General features: G+C 33.1%; 1 protein-coding gene across 1 annotated transcript in view; it reads right to left on the bottom strand.

Annotated features, from left to right (window-relative positions):
* The window catches only part of LOC149557664 (DNA repair RAD52-like protein 1, mitochondrial), a 67,551-nt gene extending 65,390 nt beyond the window's left edge, over window positions 1–2,161 (bottom strand). The window contains exon 1 of the mRNA XM_089832253.1: window positions 1,826–2,161. Within this exon, the coding sequence (XP_089688379.1) occupies window positions 1,826–2,061 (236 nt within the window). The 5' untranslated portion in view covers window positions 2,062–2,161. The remainder of the gene's footprint in view (window positions 1–1,825) is intronic.
* Between the last annotated feature and the right edge of the window lie 12,091 nt (window positions 2,162–14,252).

Raw genomic sequence — 14,252 nt, 5'->3', positions numbered from 1 at the left:
CACCGAAAATGCAAATACAAACTAGGGTGTATTTTGCTATGTTGCTTTACTATTAGCATAGTGGTGTATGAACTTATTTGTTGCTGCATATATATACATATATATGTTTTTGTATGGACAAACCCAAATCAAATTTGAACCTACCCCCAAAAAATTTTGAACAAATTTTTTAACCCGAATCTCGAACTTGAATCCGAACCCAAATCCAAACCAGCAACACACACACATATTCTCCTTGATTTCTCTATCTGTCATTTATCTGCATATTTGTACATCTCGATATAATTATGTGTTGAATATGCTTTAGCATTGTGGTCAATGTGTTGTATGATCTTCAAGGGACCAAATTGGATCCAAATGACACATGTTTTACCTTTTAGAGTTTTATGCCTTTTTAGTGGTCTATTTTAGGGTTGGAGGATCAAACAGACTAAATTAGACCAAAAAAAACTTAAACATTGAGAAAAAATAATTTTTATGCCAAAGTCTGGCCGGGTCTTGCCACTGCATTTAAAATTTGCCACAAATTTACCTTTCTTCGGCCCAGATTTGCAAGGTTCAATGGAAATAAACCATCCAGCTGTGAATAGCTCAAGAAACTAAAAAATTTAAATAACGGCTAAAAATATTGCCCAAGGCTGATCATGCAACTTATATTTATAGGCAACGCTGTGGGTATAATAACTGTGGGCTAAATTTGGGCATAAACTGTATGACAAGGTTAAAGTATAACAATTGCGGAATATGTTCAAAACTTCATGCACAGCCTATGTTCTGAGGCTTTGGCACAAAGATTATAGGGTAGATTTAACTGTACCTGTCTGGTTAGGTTGCAATAACATTTATGTTGTAAATTTGGGTGCAACAACTCTCACGAAATTAACAATTGAAAAATGTGACCTGTGTGGCAAGCTGTAGTGTAAGAATTATGTATTGAATTTAGGCATGGCCTATAGAAGAAGAAGAAGAAGATGAAGAATTTTTAACATCCACAAGGCTAAACATTAAATAGTCTGCGGGGTAGTCAGCCTTGCAATTTTTATACCGAGCAGTTTCATTCTTTTTCTATGCAGGACAATGATGAGATCCCCCAATTTCTATAAAAAAACTAAATGAAAAGACTATACCATGACCCAGCTGTCAAGACATATGGAACAAGAATGATCTTGTTGCAAATTTGAGTATAATCTATGACTCAGGGTTGCTGTGTAATGATTGGGGAATAAACTTTCCCATAAGCCACGGGGTGGGTTTGTGGTGCAACAATTGGTGGCATTATTATAATTGACCTATTCTGCAAAGTTGCTTGGAGAAGGTATGAAATAAACTTGAGCGCCAATTAGAACGGATTGGTTGTGGTGTTATTATTTCGGGCCAACTGATTTTACCAATCTTAAGAATATGACTATTAATATTTGAACCAAGTTTCAATCCTTTGAAAATTGGACTTGCGGATTCTTCTCTGTAATTACAGAAAGTGGTCGATTTTTCGTCCAAACTATAGCTTAAACTAAGCAACCCACGTGACATTTTTTATTTGAGTATTCTAAAACCCAAATAAAGAACAACAAGGGTAACTGTCTAAATTTTTCATTTTATCAAAGGCTGTATAGAACATCACCCAAAATTTCCAAGCTAAAAACATCATAAATAAGCAATAGTAGTTTCATTTAATCAGAGTGTATAGAACATCACCCAAAATTTTCAAGGGAAGAACATGAAAAATAAACAAGAGAACTTTCGTTTTACGAAAGACTGTATAGAACATCACCAATTTCTAAGAAAAGGAAAACTAGCTGTGCACAACCGAGTAAGCTAAACATACCATGGAATGTATCTTATGACAAAACCATTATCTACTCTGGTGCTAATATATTTCTCTGGGATTGGACGGCTCAAGCTCTGTATAATATCAGCCAACGTGCGGGTTGAATTGGACGAGGAAGAAATCTCCTCACTAGCATTGCTGTGCTGTAGACGCGTATGCCAAGTAGGAGCAAACTGCCTTCCATTCAGCTGAAAAATGAATTTGCTCCGCGATAGAGCTCTCGTGAGGGCCATTTCTGGTCTCTTAGCACAGACAACAGTGCGTTTGTAAAAAAATTGACACCAGTTCGATTTCCCTCTGGTTATTATGACTTTTTTTAACGTCCGAGGGAATAAATGGCGTGGACGAGGTTAAACCAAATAAATACGGTGTAACCAAACAAGTGCGCCGGTAATTGTAACTTTTTATTGAAAAAATAGCTGTTTGAAAAGTGATGGGAAGGTAGCGGTTTCATGGAGGAAGCTGCTAGTGCGCGTTTTAGGGTTTCATGTGAGTTCAAAATTTAAAATTTAAGTCACGATTGAAATGAAATGAGTTGGTAAATGGGATTTCATTATAAGAAAGTTAATTAGGGTATGTTTGGTTCATGGAAGATGATAGGAATTGGCTTTTTCAAAATCTGGGTTTGAATTTTTTTGCATTTGTTTGAAAATTGGAAAAATGGTATTAGCATACTGCCTCAAAATCAGGTTTTCCAACTTCCTACTCGCAAGTAGGAATTGAAAATCAAAACCTGGTTTTTTTAAGGAGTGTAAAAACAATAGATCGGACTACTTTTTGAAATTTGCCTTCAACTCCAAGCTTACGCATAAAAATGTGTCTTCACATGCATCTTTCGAGTGAAACAAACGTTTCAAGTAAAATCCCAAAGATCAGACTGAAGATTTGCGAAACCTTGATTTAGCTAAACCAAGGTTTGTAGAAATCTGAGTTTTTTAAATTCCACGAACCAAACAGACCCGTCGCTAGCATTTTAAGTTTTCATCGTTTGATGGATTAATTTGTATGGATGTAGTATCTTCTATATAAGATATATAATCAAATTTCAAAAACGAAAAATAAATAATTTTTTTATAATTCATAATAAAAATGTTATAAAAATTTGGAAAAAAATATTATATTAAATTTTTTAAAAAATAAGTTTGACTTTAAATCATTCTATTTTTTTATGCATTGTGGAGTTTAAGCAAGGTCAATTTGTATTGAGTAATATAGGAATAGAAGGTAAGTTCTTTTAAATTTACGAATCTTCAATTTAGTAAATCTAAATTAAAGTGGGTGCTTTTTATAAGTACAATTTAAATTATAATTAAGATACTCAACATTACCTTTTTTTAAGTGTAATTTATTTAAAGAACAATGTTTGTCACACTTGAAAAATGGTGTAAAAAGTGCACGTGGCAAAAGACACCCAATACAAGTGCAAAATACACTAAGTTTGCCACTCTAGAATAGATATTATCCATATGTATATTATTCTTGTATGAAAATGCAGAAAGTCCACAAGTGTATAATGAAAATAAGATGTTATATTACAGGAGGCTTCTCAGTAATAAAAATTTACCGAAATCCTACATTAATAATTCCATTTAATATTATTTTAATTATTTTATCATCTCCTTGATTTAGGATAGACTAAATCTAAACCCACTTTCCATAAGCTTTAAGCTTTAGGGCCCGTTTGGTTGCTGGAATACAACCGGAATAGGAATAGGAAATTAGAATATGATTTGTATTCTTTGTTTGGTGCGTGGAATAGGAATAGGGAATAGGAATACATATTCTCATTTTAGCCCCAAAATGAGCTTTTGTCCATTCCAAAAAATACCTGTAATTGGAATTGCTATTCTTGCATTCATTTTAACTTTCTCAAATTTGATTAAATTTTCAAATCCACTTTGACCTGGGGTGAGCGCTAGAACTTTGGTTTCAATATTTTCAAATATTTCAGCAATTTTCCAATGGCACCGATTGCATCTTCAGAAATATTTTCAAATGGCACCGATTGCAAGTTAACCCTATTCCAAATTAAGCTTGCATAACCAAACAAGGGATAAACAAGATTGGATTGCATTTTTCCATTCTTATTCTTCATTCTCCATTCTCATTCAAATTTTCTATTCTAATTCTCAATTCCTACGCTTGCAACCAAACGGGCCCTTATTGAATTTAGTGTTTGATCTAGGGTCCAATTTTTAATAAATTAAGAAATGTAAAGTTAGGTGGAGATTTTTAGTCGAGGATAGTGTAATATAAGGAAAGCTTAAATGATAATTCTTCATACTAATACTATCTTATATATATTCTATAATGTATTTAAGGAAGTCAAGAGTTGTCAAGGCTTTACTTTTATAATGTATTTATTTTTAAAGATTATTAAACTAGCACTTGCACCAATAAGGTGTAATGTTTCAGTCGATATCAACATATGTTATATGGTATTTAAGAAATATATTTGTATACAATCAATGTATTAAATAATATTGCTAAAATAAAAAATTGGCATTAGACTAATAAAGAAATCAATTTTATTATTTTAATTTTGAAAAAAAAAAAATTACTTTCAATCATTTTGTCATTTATTACTGACTGATAATGAGCTAGTGTATACATTGCATTATTGCATATAAATACTATGCACAACAATTTCAAATACCCTTACTCTAAAGTTGGAGTGAAGATGATACAAATGTTTGACTAATTCATACAAGTAATCCTTGGAATCTTCAAAGAATATTGGTATAATATTATCTTACAATGGAAGATTGAATGCTTCACAACCCAAAAAATTAGAATCAGATGAATTGTGGCAACCCCATACCCTGATTTTTGCTATAGATCATTTCCATCCTCATCATCTATAGGATCATATGCTTCTTAGATATCAAAGCATTAACACTTGATAGCACAAACTTACTATATACTATGTTTGTACTTCATACTATTTTTGGTATGCATAAAATAAGGGAAACAAACATAATAAACCTAGTGGAAAAAAAACATTACAAAATCTTTACTACTATGAGAAGTGAGCATTGAATGTATTTGGCCAACAAATTGTTAAAAAGGCTCACATACCATGGATACAACTTGCAAATGGGATGTGGATGAATGTGAAGGGAGTAGTTGTTGCTTCTTGGAGGGAAGTCAGTGCTCTTTCTTCGTCCAATTTTTTAATCAACCAAATAAATGGACATACACAGTATTATTTCTTGTAACCTTACAAAGTTCCAATTGTTTCTTCCCATGCAGACAAGTCAATACAGTCATATATATTCAAAGAACAATAAATCAAAGTTGGGGAAAAAGGGGCAGAGATATTAGAAGAACTTGGAAACAACATAAAAAGCATGCATCAATGTAGAGCTTTAGAGTCCATGTTAGAAGAGATTAATTCTTTAGTAGAAGAATTAAACATGGCCTTCCATCTTCAGTCTCATTTCCTATTCTGCATAATCACCAAAAATCCTATAAAGGAGAAGTGGATTTTGCCTCCGAATTATCTGTATAATTTAACACAAATCCAATGAATCTTAGATCTCTAAAGAAAATCATGAAGAAATTTCAAAATTGTCCCCACTAGAAAACCACAACCTTACAAGAAAATTAGAAACTAGTTGTCGGTAGTTATTGGTCAACAATATTGGAATAACAACACTCATAAGTAAATAACTTGCAAAGATATCTCTTTCGAAAATACAGACAGATAAAAGATTCATTATTTTGCTGAGTATGTTCACCCTTGTCTCTCTACAATTTCAAAGTTGAGATCTAATATAAGTATGGAGTATATAGACATAAAGTGCATGAGGTGACCAAAGGGAGTGATGCCAATAAACTACTCAAATTTACTCTCAGGAGAGCAAGTAAATATGTCATCATGGCCACATGGATAGATAGATTAATTCATTGATGAGCATTCAATCTCCCACAATGCAGAGCTTACCTTCAAAATACATTGACTTTTGTAGGAGCAATTTACTATGATAATAACATTTATGGCAAACAAAACACAATGATATCTAGCTCTTAGACAACCCTAAGCTATCTTATGTTCATTATGCTATATTGAGTCTATTACTAGATATTCCAATGATGGCTTGTTCTTTGGAATCTAATTTTGATCAACAAACAACTCATTTATGTATTTTAATGGAATGCTCAACCCAAAAATAAAAAGTAAAGGCCCCAAGATTGTAAAAGGGTTTTATAATCAGAAATATTTAAGCATGAATCTCTAAATTCAAGAAACAAGATCAACACACAGACTACCTAAGATGCTTAAAAGTTGTATACATATCCAAGCACAAAGCCTTTCACACTATCTATGTAAATACAGTTATTTAGCATTTAACTCAAGAATGTAAGAAAAAACCTACCATATAGTTTCGTCTAAGAAAAAAGTCCTTTAATAATATTAGTGAAACAATAAAACTTTGTCATGACTTGTAATAGGCAATAAAAAGTTGGAATCGAGCCTCTCATAGAAAACATAAGATGAAGCCACTCCAACACCATTAACATAAGAGGGAGACTTGTAGATTTATGAAAATATACCATTACCACCCAATGCATCAAATGGCCACACCTTTGGTCTTATCTTCTCTAATCTGGCACTCATCTCCTTTAGTTGTACTAAACAACTGTTGACATGGTAGCTTGAGACAAATATCTACTTTAATTTACTCTTGCAAAAGTATGAATTTTTGGAACATAAATGATAATGGTGGTATTCTAATGCATCTCTAGCCAAACAAAGCACTAAATAAGAGAAGCCCAACATATGTGCCTAGCAAGAAAGGAAAAAAGTATAAGTATCTTATGTAGAAGACTTGGCTAGGATGAAGACTATGTAGTTGAAGCTCTTCACCGAACTAAGGTCCTTCATGCTATACATCTCTTGAAGAAAGCCACTAATAATAACAATATATTTTATGGAATAATATAAAATAAATTGATAGTACAACCTATTATGAACAGTTTGATGCATAAAGACAATTAGATGTAAATAAAGTTTAAAATCTAAAAGTTTGTTACGTTACCTCAAAACATAATATAGTTTCTTCCTTGGCATTGGCATTGTTGTTTGTGTCATCAAGTAATTGTAACCTAAAATACTAATAAGTATTAAGACATAGAATGGCGATAGAACAAAGTATGATGAGAGTTAAAAAATAACCATATGAAAGCACATTGACAAGGCCACTGAAGACTTGTGATAAGCATGATCATAAGAAAAAAAAAATTGTAGAACACAATTTCAAAGGCAATGATGGACAACTTCACTATCAATGGAAAACTTCAATATCAATGGAAGCAACACATGGTGAATGAAAGCTCAATAGCAGCAAAAAGACTAATGGCATTGCAACAGTTTGAGCAAACTCTGCACGAACTCGCTATTTCTTGTGTGTCCAACCATAGCTCCCTACTCTCTCCACAATTATGATTGGAGATGAAACCTAAAAAGAAAACCTATGTTTTTTAATGAACAAAACTATGTTTGTAACTTATCTGTAACTGAAACCTCTACAACCTAATCAAATCACTCACATATTGTTTTTCTCGCTATTACTCTTGTAGCACTCCTTTGAGTTTGTTTGTTAAAACCTATAACAATTTTTCTATTTTCCAACCAAAACTAGTGGGATTAATATGACTCATAGATAGATAACTACATTAAAACCATAACCACCATGTCATCCACGTTAACCCAATATGGTGTCATTTGCATGTATTTTGGATACCCATTAAAGCAATGAAGAGTTGATTTTTAATCTAAAAACATAAATTTTAAAGAGATTTGTTTTTGGTACCCAATAGTTTTCAAACCAGTGTCTGACAGTTTTCAGGCATATGACTATTCTCTGGTCATTGTGTTCCACAATAAAAAGCCTATTAGCTTAATTAAAGCCTTGAAAACTCTCAGCATTTGTAGAGTTACATGTTCAGAGTGAAGAACTAAATAATTGTTTATTGGTAATTTTCATGTCCAATATTATATTCAAAGAAAGATTTACCATAGAGTGGGGTGGTGAATTGGTGGTTGTATTATTGTGCCAACTATGGTTCAAATTCTAGTTAGGTCATTGTTAACTTTTTATTCAATATGTTTTATATCCTCTTAATTATTTCATTTTTAAAGATTACTTTTATTTAAAATTAAAATAATTAAAATGGAATGTCTTATGGACATAATATTATTCAAAATAGTAGCTATTTAATTTTTTTTAGTGATATTATTTAATTTAGTTTCGCGTTTCGATTTATTTTCATTTTGTATTAAATTGTTAGAAATTTTTTTTGTTTAAGAAAACGTATCAATTATCTATAAGACAGAGGTTGAACTTAGTATCTAGTGTTTCATTATATTAAGGATAGGGTGCAATATGGTTTTTTTTTGGGTTTATCGTATACAAACATAATATAATTATATTTAAATAAAAATTAAATCATGCCTTTGGAGTGCACATATAGTCTATAAAGCCAAAATTAAACTTTAATCAGAAGTCAAGTAGATTAATTCAAGTTATGTTAAAAATTAATAATAAATCTTTTTAATTGAATTTTAAATTGAGTTTAGTTATTTTTTAGGACTTCTCTATTCCAAGTCCTAGGTTTTGGATACATCTTTAAATTGTAAGGAAACTTGCAACCAAAAATATTATTGTTTCTACAAATCCCATAATAGATATGAAATAAATATGCAAATAAAATCCACATGCAAGAGAATACACAACATACCCACAAAATGTGACACAAGATATATCCTAGAAAACCCTCATTGAGGAAAAAAAACCCCCCAAACGCATCCATCTCCATGTATTATTCAACAAAAAAATATTGTAATACAACCATGAAAGCCTTCAAAGCCATGGCCACAAATTAGAAATCCATGTGAACAAGCATGAATCCACACATTCCATGACATGCTTCCAACCTTCACAAATGCTCCCTTGGCTAACTTGCCAAGTCTTATCATGCTCAACTTTCCTTTTTGCCCTTTTATCTTACTACAAAAACTACCCTTGTGGTTGCTTATATAGTAGCAAGCTCCCACAAAACCACCAAATTGTATTTATAAGCCATGCACTACCAAACCCCTATTGAACCACATTTAATATTAGACATTTTTTTTCCAATAATAAATAATTACATCAAATATTATCACAATGTTACAATACAACTCATCAAGAATACCCAATAATAATTTCTACATGTTGCACAACCATCAAGATGCTCTTAGGTGCAACAGTACATAATAAAATAAAATAGCACAATGTAAAAATATTATGCAATGTGTACAACATCCATAATCTCAACAATCTCTGACTTGTCATGTACATTGCATAGGGTCAATCTGTAGTCACATAAATGAACAAGAGAACAATCCCTCCTAGCACATTCACCATCGTGGATCAAAGTACACCATGTGCTCCATCATGGTACCTACAAAAAATATCAAAGTATCCAACATCTCAAACATGAATGATCCCACCTCCTATTACGCCACTGTCACCCATACATACATAGAAGCCATCCAAATAGAAAGCCAACCAACTTGCCACATAAGAATCATAAAATTCTTTTTCGGCTAAAATGTCAAGCACAAACAATTGATCCAAAGGTAATCACATGTATCTGTAGCTGTCAAAACTCTAGTATAGCTGAAATAGTACCCACAAGAAGTGCCAACTCAACCAATTATCCATAACTCTAAAGGTATACCAAGTGAATCTCACATCGTCAACATATCCAACCTATAACCTACAATAATAATAAAAACCTCAAGAAAAATACCTACCACATATACACCATGATGCTCCCACTGCAAAAGATAATGTCAATCTATAACCAATCCACTGACAATATCTCAAAGAAGTGAGTCCGTGTAGTATCAATGACATCTACAACACATTAACTAATAACCTACAAGAACAACTCTCATAACATGTCTCCAACACTCTTCCAAGTTATCCACAACCAACAAAGGAAATATATAAAGGAACAACCATGTCATCTCTCACAACATACATGAACACAAACTAGTGGTCACAATCTCCAACCAATCTCAAATTTAATTTAAGTAAACCAAAAATCAAGTAAGATAACCAAGACCAAAGAGATGCCATGCAAATCATAACTTGTATCGTGTCCTACACACACCTCCAGATGTAAATTGTGCCAAGTAATATCTCCATTAAGCCCCAACCAAGAAGACACAACAACACCTAAACCATATCATATAACTAGTCATGGATGTAAGCCTCTCAAAAGAAGATCAAACTCACAAACCATTCCTAAACCAAGGAATAACCATTCCTAATCCAAGGAATATGCTCAATATAAAACCATCTCCCAAACTCAACTTAGAATAATAACATATGCACATGGAGATAACCAAACCATCTCTCAAATGAACCTTCCAGAACTAACTCATGTACCATAAATCAAGATCCATATCAATGAAAGACAAGCATAAACATAATGCACCTGAGAGAAACAATGGGCTATATCTCTCAAGTAGTAAATCACCAAGTAGGCCAAGATTTGGGAATTAGAATGCTCACTAAGATATCCAAGTCTCCAACAAAGACTAATCTAAGAACAATTTCCTCTTAAGTTGATATCAATTGTCCCAGAGAATACTTCTATAATCACTAGAGAAATCAACATCAACATCGTCTTTAAGTATCCATGAGCACCTATAACCAATCAATCTATGCCTACTCCAAATGCAACATAACAATTTCATGAAGTATCTATCAAATGATCATTTTCAACACAAAAAAATAAACCAAGATCAATGTCAAAGTTCTAACCATGGCCTTAGGAACATAAACATGATATAAATCATCTCAATCAAAGAGATAACATTCTCCATATGAATATGCCATAACATGTCAAAACTCTAAATGCATGTGAAGAGTATACCATGATATAATAATGAAACTATTCTAACACCAAGGATAACATGTCAAATAAAATCATAAACTGTACCTTTACTAAGAAATTCACGAGTCATCATGATGCAACCATCTTCATACACCATGAAGAACCATCTCTACACATTGTGAAGAACCATCTACATACACCATGAAGAACCAAGTGCACCATGAAAATGTCAAATATGCTTCTGCAACAACAAGATCTAAGACATCCTCCAACATCTACAAACACTCAATAAATATATCAATGCCAACAACTCCCACTCAATCATGGTACCAAGTCTCCCATGACATCATGATATTCATCTCCTAAATGAAGATCCTTCAGGTTTGCACACATAACCAAAGTGTCAATACCAAGTGAAAACAAGATCTCCAAACCAAGAAGATATAAACCAAACCAAAAACTAATCCTGCATTGCCACATCATTACTGTCACAAGCTCCCACTAAACCGTATATCGAAGATATCCATGACATCATGATGGAAGACCATCATTCAACCACGAGAATAAACCAAGGCATCAAACCATAAAATAACTCAAAATGTGCATCATGAGCTCCTCAAAATAAACCAAATAGCCATGATCCTCAACCAAGAAGATATATCTCCATAACCATATTAGGAATCCAAACCAATGAGAACCAATTAATTTCCTATATATCTAATCATGTCATGCCAAATCCATGGTACCATGATCCAAACATCTAACTCTCAAAGTGTTCAACTTGTCAGCATGAAATAATCAACCACAATCCTTCACCATGATTGTACCTAGTACTAATGTCTCATCCCTTCTACATGAAGAAAAAATAGCAAAACATGTGACTAAGAGCGTAAACAACCCAAAACTAAGCCACCAATTTAAATATGCATCAATGATGAAAGATCAATGTGTAAAGATAACCCATATCCAATCCATAAATGCAACCTACAAGTATAGACCTCTTACAACACTACACAACTTGTAAACCTAACAAGTCATCATACATATCCAAACCAAACATTGATAACCATATCATCATGAGACCAATATGAAATATAAACTGAGTATACACTGACATCAAATCTCAAACCTTCAAAACATACAATGTCATAAACTCAAAATGTTATCATAGTCAATAAATATCATAAACTATTCAGACCAATATACCATCAAATAAATCATCCCAAACCTATACCAAATATAAAACAGTGTTTAAAGCTCTCAAAGAGCTTTTTGTTGACTATTCAAGTCCAAAATTTGACTCTGTATACCCAAGTTATGACCAAAATTGTGCTCAAAATAAATATCCAACTTTCGGGCTCTAAAAACTTGACAAAATGTCAAAATCACAAAATCAAATTTACACCAAGTTGTAGGGCTTTGAATTAGCTTTCCAATGATTATAAGAAGTCCAAAATTTGATATCCTAAGTAAAATTTATGATTGTTTTACCAAGACATCCTTTTTACCAATTTCAAAGTGATTTTTTTTGTGACAACTTTTTTGACAAGATTAAATTTGACGGCTGTCATAGGCTGAAACTAGAAAGCTTTTGTATTTTCTATCAACTTGGCCAAACTAGGGCATATTATATATCAAAATTTATGAAAAAACCAATCCAGATCCAATGGCGAGGTCTTTGTTTTCCCAGAAGGTCATTTCTGCAAGCTCCCCCCTAAAACCCTCATTTAAATAAAACATCCAAAAAAATCCTTTTGACCAATAATTTCACATGCCCAAAATCTACCAACAACTCATCATAACAACTAACCCAAAACCCTCAAACTTGCAATAAACAACCTATGAAATCCATGTATCTTGCCCTTTCTTTTATCCTTGTATGCATTCACATGGATTCAATCTAGGATTATAATAAGAAAACCATAGCTCTAATGCCACTTGCAAGGAAACTTTCTACCAGAAAAAATTGTTGTTTCTACATAATCCATAGTAGATCTGAAAATAAATATACAAACAAAATCTACATGCAAGAGAATAGACAACATACCCACAAAATGTGACACAAGATATATCCTAGAAAATCCTTATCGAGGGAAAAAAGTCAGCCACCAAAAGCATCCATCACCATGTATTATTCAATGAAAAACCATTGTAATACAACCATGGAACCCTTCTAAGCCATGGCCATAAATTAGCAATCCATGTGAACAAGCATGAGTCCACACATCCCATTGTTAGAAATTTGTTCAACGCTTCCCTCAAGATTTGTGACAAGGGCTTAACCACCTCTTATGTACTATAAGTTGAGTGGTTGTATTGGGCATTGACAGAAACTAACCCAAATCCAATGGTGAGGTCTTTGTTTGCTTGGGAGGTCATTTCTTCAAGCTCCCCCCTAAAACCCTCATTTCAATGAAACATCCAAAAAAGTCCTTTTGACAAATAATTTCACATGCCCAAAATCTACCAACAACTCATCATAAAAACTAACCCAAAACCCTCAAACTTGCAATAAACAACCTATGAAACCCATGTATCTTGCCCTTTCTTTTATCCTCGCATGCATTCCCATGGATTCAATCTAGGGTTATAATAAGAAAGTCATAGCTCTTATGCCACTTGCAAGGAAACTTGCTACCAATAAAAAATGTTGTTTCCACATAATCCATAGTAGATCTGAAAATAAACATACAAACAAAATCCACATGCAAGAGAATAGACAACATACCCACAAAATGTGACACAAGATATATCCTGGAAAATCCTTATCGAGGGAAAAAAAGTCAGCCACCAAAAGCATCCATCACCATGTATTATTCAATGAAAAACCATTGTAATACAACCATGGAACCCTTATAAGCCATAGCCATAAATTAGCAATCCATGTGAACAAGCACGAGTCCACACATCCCATTGTTAGAAATTTGCTCAGTGCTCCCCTTGAGATTCGTGACAAGGGCTTAACCACCTCTTATGTACTATTAGTTGAGTGGTTGTATTGGGCATCAATAGATCGGTCTTTTGGTGCAATGCCAACCCCATTCTAACAAGTGGTATCAGAGCTTGGTCATAGGTTCGATCCTCAGTCCCTCAAGTAATGTCGAGGGGAAGATTGTTAGAAATTTGTTTAGTGCTCCCCTCAAGATTCATGACAAGGGCTTAACCGCATCCTATATACTACAAGTTGAGTGGTTGTATCAAGCATTGACACATTGGTCTTTTGGTGCAACAAAAACCCCATTCTAGCACACATGCCATGCTTCCAACCTTCACAAATGCTCTCTTGGCTAACCTGTCAAGCATTATCTTGCTCGACTTTCCTTTATGCCCTCTTGTCTTACTAAAACAACTACCCTTGTAGTTCGTTATATACTAGAAAGCTCTCATAAAACCATCAAGTGGTATTATATAAACCATGTGCTACTAAACCTCTATTGGCACACATTTAATATTGGACATTTAATTATTTCTTCCAATATTAAATAACTAAATCAAATATTATCACAATGTTACAATAAAACTCATCAAG

The sequence above is a fragment of the Cupressus sempervirens genome, chromosome 5, assembly GCF_028749045.1.
Source record: "Cupressus sempervirens isolate cs-2001-9-10 chromosome 5, ASM2874904v1, whole genome shotgun sequence".
Classification (NCBI taxonomy): Eukaryota; Viridiplantae; Streptophyta; class Pinopsida; order Cupressales; family Cupressaceae; genus Cupressus; species Cupressus sempervirens.
The sequence above is the reverse complement of the archived record's forward strand: the minus strand, read 5'-3'. Positions and strand labels throughout refer to the sequence as shown.